The sequence below is a fragment of the Prunus dulcis genome, chromosome 4, assembly GCF_902201215.1.
Source record: "Prunus dulcis chromosome 4, ALMONDv2, whole genome shotgun sequence".
NCBI lineage: Eukaryota > Viridiplantae > Streptophyta > Magnoliopsida > Rosales > Rosaceae > Prunus > Prunus dulcis.
Genome location: NC_047653.1, coordinates 16,578,659 through 16,589,614, shown reverse-complemented (window position 1 = coordinate 16,589,614; position 10,956 = coordinate 16,578,659). Strand labels below are relative to the sequence as shown.

The 10,956-nt window shown below is 39.9% G+C and overlaps 1 protein-coding gene across 1 annotated transcript; it reads right to left on the bottom strand.

The window, feature by feature from the left end:
• Positions 1–5,978: 5,978 nt before the first annotated feature.
• On the bottom strand, positions 5,979–10,487 carry LOC117625516 (disease resistance protein RUN1-like; the record flags this gene model as incomplete). The annotated part of the gene is made up of 5 exons (XM_034357059.1): positions 5,979–6,289; positions 6,501–7,080; positions 7,977–8,846; positions 8,987–9,286; positions 9,369–10,487. Coding segments are annotated over 5 exons (3,048 nt in total), but the record flags the coding sequence as incomplete, so codon positions are not given.
• Positions 10,488–10,956: the final 469 nt, after the last annotated feature.

Below are 10,956 nucleotides of genomic sequence, written 5' to 3'. Positions count from 1 at the left end.
TCTGTCCCTTTCTAATACTCTACTTGTTCCATCTTTGTCCAATAAATTAATGTCTGTAAGTCAGGCCACTGAACAACTAAATTATTGTGCACTAATTTATCCCAATTTTTGTTTACTACAGGATATTCTCACCAAGGAGATCATTGGGCGTGGTACTAAAAGAGGGGGGCTGTACTATGTGGATGACTTCAGTATGGGACGTGCCAATAGTGTAAAGCATCCATCTGATGACAAGCACCAACAAATTTGGCTCTGGCACCGACGTTTGGGGCATCCATCTTTTGGTTATATGAGACACTTATTGCCCGAATTGTTTTCTGTATTTAAGGATTCATATTTTAAATGTGACACTTGCATTCTAGCCAAGAGTCATAGAGCATCCTATCCTTTAAGTATGAATAAAAGTACTATTCCTTTTGCTTTAATTCATTTTGATGTTTGGGGACCCTCACCTATTTCTACTCATTCCGGTATTCGTTGGTTTGTCACATTCATAGATGATTGTACACGGATGACATGGCTTTATTTGATGAAAAATAAGAATGAAGTGTTTTCCCTATTCCAATCCTTTCACAACCAGATGGAAACACAGTTCAATGCTCGAATACAGATTCTTCGCTCTGACAACGGTGGAGAATTTGTTAATCATGATTTTCAGACTTACTTCCAGACACATGACATTATTCATGAGACAACTTGCCCCCAGACACCACAACAAAATGGTGTTGCCGAACGGAAGAATCGTCATCTCCTTGAAATAGCCCGTGCTCTTCTCATTGATGGCCATGTTCCTCGTCATCACTGGGATGATGCTGTCGTCACTGTTGTCCACCTTATCAACCGCATGCCATCTGGGGTCTTGAACTTCAAAACTCCATTACAAGTGCTCGCGCAACACGGGCCTCTGCCCTCTATTTTTGGTGCTTACCCCTCGCATTTTTGGCTGTGTGGCCTTCGTTCATCTCCACAAAAATCAACGAAGCAAACTTGATCCATGTGCGCTTCGTTGTGTTTTTTTGGGTTATGCCACTCATCAGAAAGGCTACCGATGTTATCACCCTCCTACCCGGCAAACCTATGTCACTTTGGATGTCACCTTTCTAGAATCAGATATGTTCTTCTATGACCCAGCATCCAATTCTACTCTTCAGGGGGAGATACCGAGTGAAGAGCTCAATTGGAGCAGCTTGGAACATGAGGATATTCATCTATGCACGAAGATTGCTCTCGGCCAAGAAACAATAACAATCGATCGTCCCGAGTCTAGCACGTGCGAATGCTCTTTGCCAAACAACGATCGATCGCCTAACCCTTGCGAAGATGTTTTTGATTCGAGTCATACTCTTACAGACAACTCAGAACAACAAGATGAAGACCCCCCTCTCATTCAACAGTACCAACGGACCAATCTCCTGAGAATATCTTTGAGGTAAATACTCCTACTAGACTTGTGCATTTAGAGGATAAAACTATTGGATATCAATTACCTTTCAGGCAAAATCGTGGGAAGCCACCAAACCGTTATTCACCTGATATTGGCAAGACATCCAAGTATCCAATTGCAAATCATGTATCCACTTAGAAGCTGTCTGAACCACTCAAGGCTTTTGTGCATCAGTTGTCTGCTATCCATATTCCAACCAAGGTCTCTGAAGCATTTAAAGATCCTAAGTGGGTCCAAGCTATAAAAGAGGAGATGAAAGCTCTTGAGAAAAATCAGACTTGGACATTGGAGACTATACCACGAGGAAAAAAGACTATCGGATGTAGATGGGTGTTTACTATAAAACATAATGCATATGGATCTATCGAGCGATACAAGGCAAGACTTGTGGCAAAAGGGTACACACAGACCTATGGTATAGACTATGAAGAAACTTTTGCACCAGTTGCAAAGTTAAACACCGTCAGAGTCTTATTGTCCCTTGCAGCTAATTTGGATTGGCCACTACACCAGTTTGATGTAAAGAATGCTTTTCTACATGGCAAACTCACGGAGGAGGTGTACATGGACATTCCTCCTGGATATAATACTACTCAGACTGGAATAGTTTGCAGGTTAAGAAAAGCATTGTATGGATTGAAACAGTCACCGCGTGCATGGTTTGGACGGTTCACCATGGCAATGAAGAACAATGGTTTCAAACAGTGCAACTCAGATCATACTCTGTTCTTGAAACATCGAAAAGGGAAGGTAACAACATTAATAATCTATGTTGATGATATGATTATTACTGGGAATGATAAACAAGAAATATCACAGCTACAAGACTATTTGGCTACTGAGTTTGAGATGAAGGATCTAGGTGGACTCAAGTATTTCTTGGGAATTGAGGTGGCTCGATCGCAGCAAGGCATATTTCTATCTCAAAGGAAATATGTCTTGGACTTGTTGACGGACATAGGAATGCTAGATTGCAAACCTGCGGACACTCCTATTGTTCAGAATCATCATCTTGGAGAATATCCGGATCAAGTTCCAACTAACAAAGAAAGATACCAAAGGTTAGTGGGAAGATTGATCTATTTGTCACATACTTGACCAGACATTGCTTATGCGGTGAGAGTTGTCAGTCAATTTATGCACTCTCCAAGTGAAGACCACATGAATGCAGTTCTTCGGATACTTAGATATTTGAAGTCTGCACCTGGAAAAGGACTTATGTTCTCAAAGCATGGTCATCTAAATATTGATGGTTATTCAGATGCAGATTGGGCAGGTAATGTAACAGATAGAAAATCCACATCGGGTTACTTCACATTCGTGGGAGGTAATTTGGTGACATGGAGGAGCAAGAAACAGAATGTAGTAGCTTTATCCAGTGCAGAAGCCGAGTTCAAAGGCATGACTAAAGGGATTTGTGAACTTCTTTGGTTAAGAAAGTTGCTTACTGAACTTGGGTATAAACCTACATCCACAATGAATCTCTTTTGTGACAACAAGGCTGCTATAGCCATTGCACAGAATCCGGTTCAGCATGATCGTACTAAACATGTTGAGGTGGATCGACACTTCATCAAAAAAAAGCTTGAGGCTAAAGTGTTTCAGTTTCCTTTTGTGAAATCCGAGGATCAATTGGCGGATATTTTGACAAAGGCAATTTCCAGTAAAGCATTCCACAATTCACTGGATCAGTTGGGCATTGGCGACATCTATGCACCAACGTGAGGGGGAGTGTTGGCGTGACTTGTGGATATTAACTTACTTTCCTTACACACCAAGAATTCCTATTATAATTGTAATTGATTTACTTTAATTCCTGATTTCCTACTGTAAATGGATTTAGGAATTTATTATTTACTTGCCCATTAGGTTTTGTTGTATTATACTCATTTACTAGAAGCCCTAGATTTCATAATTACAGAAACAACCACTTCATCGCCACCTTGTAAATGATCATCCAAATTCCAGTGACCACAGGTGCTGCTGCTATTAAAAGCAAGCTGCATGCTTTTAATCAGGTTGGCCCTATGATTGAACTTTGTAATTAAGCCCCAACCTATGAGTGGACTTATAGCCATGCTTCGCCAGATATTCAACATGAATGAATTTTCCTTTCCAAAATTGCAGAATATCAGTGAACAAGTTGCTTCTTATATGAGAGATCCATGCAGAATGGTTAAGCAGATAAAGATAAAGCGATCAACAGTTGGTGTATTTGGCACAGTAAGATATTAAATCTTCCCTCTAACTTGAGTTCCCAAGGTTGCTTGGTGTCACGGGATGAGCGAGCGGCGCGGCGCGGCTGAAGCGAAACACACATTTCGCCACTCAAAGCACACCCGTGCGGCTCAGGATCCCTTCGGATCCCAGTCAGCCTTCTCTCACTTCATGATATTCATGACTCTCACAACTCCGCGAGAGGTTTACCTTCAAGTGTCGTCTCTTACTAGACAACGAGTCACACTACCATGTGACTATATAATCACTCCGCATCCGACAACGAACCCTCGACGCCCATACATCAAGCGTTGCATAAGACACGTCAACTGCATCGACCACGTCGCATGCTTTCCTCATGTCTCGCTCATGCCCAAGTCAAGACATAGCGATCTAACACACCATCGGTTTACCCACACTTCTGTCGGTCATTCCTTTAGCGTTCACGATAGCCCACATCCTCAAGCTATACACGCAAGCTGTTATACTTGCATGTCGCCCAAGCCTTGGCGACATATGTATTCCGAATGTCCCACATAACCGTCTATGCATTGCATGGGGTCGCAACCCATGCGTACCGACATTCGAATATCTTCCTTCAATATTAGACAAGGCCGAACCCAAGCCAAGTCCATTGAGTATTGTCAAATGTCTCGCAAGCCGATGGCATAGCGAATGCCATATGCTGACCTCACTCTTTCCGTTGATGCACAATACGAACGGCCCTGGGTGTTCGTACTATCCTTGGGAATTCCTTTCCCTCGGAGGCACAGATTATCCTTCAACAATCTTATGTTCGCCCTTATGACTATCTCCAATGTCATAAGGATGCTCGCTTAGTGCCACAAGGGTGTAAGCACTAGGGGTGGTGGAGAGCATGAAACCATGTCACCCCCTATATAGCATTTTATGCATTTAGCCTTCTGTCAGGAGGGAACATCACCTATGCACGATGAGTCATAATTGGGCATAACTCCTTCATACCAACTTCGAATGGCGAACCGTCAGTTGCGTTTCCTGCGTCTCGACATCACGAACATTTCGGTATTCTTGGTTCCCTCAGGTTCCTCTCGTAACCTTCGAAAATACCCAAAATACCCTTCACAAGTGCAACTTGGCCAACACCAACCATTCTAGCTCTTAAGCTATCGCCTGTCCACACTTAGACTACCTCATAAGCGCATAGATGTCCCAACGGAGTCACGGTAGCACTTGTCTAAGTGCGACCCGTGACATACTCCGAATGGTGAACCGTCAGTTGCGTTTCCTGCGTCTCGACATCACGAACATTTCGGTATTCTTGGTTCCCTCAGGTTCCTCCCATAACCTTCAGAAATACCCAAAATACCATTATAGCTCTTAAGCTATCGCCTGTCCACACTTAGACTACCTCATAAGCGCATAGATGTCCCAACGGAGTCACGGTAGCACTTGTCTAAGTGCGACCCGTGACATTTGGGCATGCTCAGACTGAATTGTGCTTCATTGATAACATCATAAAGATAGTTTTTTCTTACCTCTGTACATCTAGTAATTAATACTCATCATGTGTCATTAGCTTTAATTTTATCTTTTAATTAATATTTTGGTTTATTTCCCGGTTTTATGTGCTTGTGAGGCTTGCTTTAATTTGCTTCTTGATCTGTCATGAAAGTTATGTTTCTATTTGCACAAATTGATTAATTTTATTCCTTTACTCTGATAGGAGACACAACGCGAATCTGTTGAGCTGATGGCGACCCAACATCTTCTGGTAAACTTGGTTGATCCTGAACTCTATGATTTCAAGTTTCTATAATAGAGTTCAAAATAGAGCACTCTGTCATAGTTGTTCCAGTTAATCAAGACCTATACTGCCAGCATATTATTTAGTGATTCTGATTTTCCACTATTTGATTAATCACAGAGACGGCCTTTTATTCTCTGAAAAAGTTGCATACTAAGAAGAGGAATATTCTTGACAGACGAGCCTCTAAGAGTCGCAAGATAAGGTTCAATATAGATTCTTTGCTTCCGTATGTGACTGCTATGATGTTGTTTTGGAATTCTTTTGGAGAATCTGTTATTAGGCCAGAATTAATGTTGAAGGTTCCTGCATTAATGAATATGTTTTTGCAGGTATAATGTTCATGAGAAGATCGTAAATTTCATGGCCCCGGAGCCTATGACTATGACCCAACTATGGTTCCTCCTGACCCCAATAATTTGTATGGGTTGAACCAGAAACGAGCTTCTGTAGCATAGGCCTTTGGATCAGGCTCTTAAATTTTGTAATTGATTAGATCAGTAGAAGATGTATTTGATGCTATGAAACGAATTGGTCTTAGGAAGACATTGGATATATATAATTATATATGCAAAGACAAAAGTTTGATGCTAATTTATATGAAGGGAGAAAGCCACTCTGTCAGGCAATTAACCAGCTGTTGAGTTGAGATGTACAAAAAATTCAGCCACGGCTTGTGGACTGTCGCTTCTTTCTTTGAGAGAGAGAAGAGCGAGTGATTAGAGAAAGAGTGAGAAAGAAGCAAGCTGCGGTGATGAGCACCTTCCAGCCACGGAGGCCGCCGGATTTATTGCTGCCTGTAGTAGCTGCAATAGCGTGATCATCCTGCTCTTCTTCTTTGTCTGGAAAACACAGAAAATCCCAACAAATTAGAGGAGGAAGCTTGCTTTTCAAATGAATAGGGACTGGCCTGTAACGAGCGTATATGATCATCCGATCCTAACAACATAGATTTGTTATTCTAATTTAATATATTAGGGGCCTCATTTTTTATTATTTAGTTTATTTTAGAAATAGTTGGGGTAAGATCAAATGCGTCAATAAGCAACACACCTGTTGTATCTTCATCAGAGTCCTCATCATTGAAGAATTCGTCCATTGAGTGTTCATCATGAGTAGAATAATTTGCAAGAAGTGGAATGGTTTTGTGTTGGGGACTCATCATAGTATTATGATTCTCCTCTTGTTCCTGCACAATCTGGATGCCTAACTCCTTTACTGGAAAACAAGAGGGCGTAAAAACTGAAACAACCACTCGATCGCCGCCTTCTAACTGATCATTCTGAAACTTCCAGTGGCTTAACCATATCATGTCTTCTCCTTCACCTGGAATACCGTACTGTGATGGGCCATAGTACCACTTCTGACCCTTGCTCTTATTTCTGACTCTAGCCATGATCTCTGCACCAAAACCACAAAAAAAATGCTCCGAATACCAAGGACGATCAGAGACGGCCGAATACCAAGGACGATCAGAGACGGTATTCTCATAGGCAGCGAAGATGACCAAGGCTTGAATTCTGTGTGAAGTCATAGTAAAAGATATGGAGGACCTTCTACTTTTATGGCTGAATCGGCCCGGAACCTCATTCCCGGCAAAAAATGTGCTGAATATACCACGTTCGTACAGTCCCTATATATATGCAATGGAAATGACCATATTAGTTAACTCTTTCCTTTGAGAGCATTTCCAGCAGTGCAACCAAGGGGAGGGCTGGGGGGTGTTTGGGCCAAAAAGCTGTTTCCAGCAACAAAATAAAGCCCGGGCACAAGGTGGGACCCAGCAACATGGGTTGGCCTGAGCTTCAGCCCGAGTTTTGGTGCTGACGTCAGCGAGCTACAGTGTTGCTACAGTGCTGCAACGCTATAGTGCCGCTACAGTCACATGTCGCACTCTGGGCTCTCCGATAAGATTTTTTTCTCCAATCCAACTGCAGCTAATTTTTGTGCAATAAAAAAATGAAATAAAATGGAAATTTTTTTAAAAAAATACTAAACATTTTTTTTAAAAATAAATACCAACAAATACTCTTCACTTTTAACACCAAATCCTTCTACTATTATTCACTTTCTACTCAATATTTTTTTTCACTTTCAAGTTTTTTTTTTTACTATCATATAATGGCTTCTTCTATTGAAAACGGAGGGGCATGGAGCATGATATCTTATTCGAAAATTTGGATTTTGAAATTTATATGAAATTTGAAACCGAAAATCTTATCCGAAAATTTTATCCGATTATGAGATATGAACAGTATTGACACGTAAGAACCCAAAAATCTTATCCGAAAATATTATCCAAAGTAATTGTTTAGGTTGAAAAAGTTGTAAAAAAACAAATAAAATAACTAGTATTTGTCATGGCAAAGGGCAACCACTGAAAGTGTTTTTTGCAAGGGCAGTCACTATTTAAGTGAATAGTAGCTGCCCTAGTCCCCCCTTGCCATGACAAGGGGCAAACTGCTGGAAGTGCTCTGATCATATGAGAGAGAGAGAGAGAGAGAGAGAGAGAGAGAGAGAGAGGCGCACCTGGACAGGACTTTGATCTATTGCACTACAGAATGTTTTTCGAATCCAAATGGGTGCCATGGATTCCAAGTTGCACAAGCCCAAGAGGTTGATCATATCTACGTCAACCCTTCCAATAGGTTCTACCTTGTAACTATCCTCCCACTCAACTAGGTTGCGGTTCTCATGCGGAAGGGTAAGTGGCCAAATATGATGTCGAAAGTAACCATTAAAGCGTGGAAAGTACTGATATGTTATTTTTTCCAAAGATATGCAATGTTGGATATCCAAGTCATCTACTTCTGGTAAACCCACAAGCGATTTGAGCCTCTTACACATGGGAAAAGAGAGTTTATCGAGCCTTGTTAAACCTTGGATGCAATTTGGTAGGACACAAATTGGATTATTCCCTACATTTAGTCTTCGCAATGAGGATAAATTACTAAAATCCCTAGGAAAGTCATCATCCGAAAGATTGCAACCCCAAACACTTAAATTTACTAAAGAGCATGGTAAAGAACTCAAGATACATGAACTTCTTCCTCGCCATAATTGAGTTATCGGAATTTCATCCATCTCAAGCACTTTCAGAAATTCCATGTTCCTTAACATCTCAACTGATAACTCATTAAGATTTGTGCAACCAGATATAATAAGTGTTTCAAGTGATTTTAGCATAAACATGTTCTCTGGAAGCATCCTAATATTTTTGCAATCCTTCATACTTAAGTAAACAAGTCTCTCAAGGTTCCCAATGGATTCATTGACATCAACCAGTCTTTCACAATCTACAAGAATCAATTTCTCTAGATTTGGGCAAAATGAGAAGTCGGTGATTTCTGTAAGTGAATGAGAATGGCTGAGATCAAGGATCTTCAATGATGAAAGACGCTATAGGGGAAAAAATGAACAGAGGAAAAAATTGGGGGGGAGTTAATTGTTATAGATATATATATGTATATATATATATATATTTTAACGAAACTAAAAGCCAAATGAAAGTGAAAATTGAAAAGCATAGAGTAACATACTTTTGTTCCTTTGAAGACTTGCCTCAAGCCGCTATATTGCATTTCAAGAACAACCAGGCTCCCCAATGGAAAATCTGTGGGTATAGAATCCAAAGGAAACTTATTCCAACACAACCATCTTAATCTTGTACAAAATTCTGCATAAGATCCGTCGAGTTGTACATGACTAAGATGGAGTAGTTTTAGTTCATGCATCCTTGCAAACGCATTGGTTTCCAAGACTATCTCCGTTGAGTTTATGTGACTGTTTCTAGGGAGCATGTGCATGTCGAGGACAAGGCCTTCAATTGAATCTGTACCCTACAGAAGAAAGGGGAAAAACATTTTAAAAACATTTACAAATGAAAAACATATATGTGTGCATATACGACATTTTTCTTACATTCTTTTCTGTCAAGATATTGAAGGCATCCTTATGTCGCCACACTCTACTACGCTTCCAAGGCTTCTCTGATTCTAGGCGAACAATTTGTCTTCCCATTCCAAGGATCATGTCATGCATCTGCACCACCTTACCATCAATACTCACCAAACATCTATCGATGAGATTTTGAATGCCAACAATTGTATGGAAATCACATCCATCTAGTATGTTAACAATGTAGTCCTTGTCCTTTCCGATAAAGAAACAAGCAATGTGGAGGAATAAATTTCGGTCATGGTCATCTTGCAAAGAGTCATAGCTTACTCTTAGTTTATTTACTATTTCCCCATTTGGAATGGCTTCTAACTTCTCCAATGCACTTTTCCATACATCTATACTATCCCCCAAGTACATAGAAGAACCTAAAACTTTAAGAGCTAATGGAAGTCCTCCGCAATGACCCACTATTTTTTGCGAATATTCTATGTAACCTTCAATGGGATGGTCTTGACCAAAAGCGTGCCAACTAAAAAGCTCCAATGATTCCTCGGAATTCAAAGTTTCAACTTCATGCACCTTAGTAACTTGATGAGCCCTTAACAATCTTGCATGCCTAGTTGTTATTATGATTTTACTTCCTGGATAAAACTGATCTTTCATCTGAAATACTGCATCTAATTGATCCATATGATCCACATCATCGAGAACAAGGAGAACCTTCTTAGAGCTTATTGCATCTTCAATCTCAGTTAATCCTTCACTAACACTGCTTATTTTCATATTTCTCCCATTCAAAATATTAGAAAGAAGCTGTGTTTGTAATTGAACTAAGCCATTGGGTTGCTGCGAAACTTCTCTTATGTTTTCAAGGAAGCTCCCTCCTTCAAACCTTCCATAGTTTGAATTATAAACAAACTTTGCAATGGTTGTCTTCCCTATTCCACTCATGCCATAAATTACAAGTATGCCAACATCATCTGATCCATCTTGTAACCATAAATTCAGTTCGTTTAATTGAGAATGCATTCCGATCATGATGTGAGGAACACTTAGGGGTTTACGCCTTAGTTTTTCTTCTATCACTTGAACAATCTTGTTGATAAACTTTGACTCGTATCTGAAAAGTTGCAATCCAAATGAAAAAAGAATTCAAACATCCTTGCAATCGCACAATACGTCAACTAAGTTTATTTTTCCATCAATTTTTGCACATCTTCTCATTTGGAAAACCCAACTTTCAGATTTGTTTGATTTGCTTAAAATGAGCTTGGGGTTTCTGAAAAACATTCTTATGGAACTGTAAATTTGTGTTCCATTTTGATTTTCATTGATTAGGCATCAAAACTTCCTATGGATTTGATCTTGATGCTTCATGCATTTTTTGTGGTGCTTTGTAACTAAAATCCACGAGTGTACACATTTTTTTATAATCAATTTGTACCTGCTATCCTAAAAACATTTATTGGAAATTTCAGAAATATTGTAATTATCACACCCTGATAGAGAAAAATCATATTAAATCTCCATTAATAACCCGTTGAAAGGAATTATATTTAGTTTTAGGAGTGAGTTTGCAAAAGAAAGACAAAGACTGTAAATAAAAGAA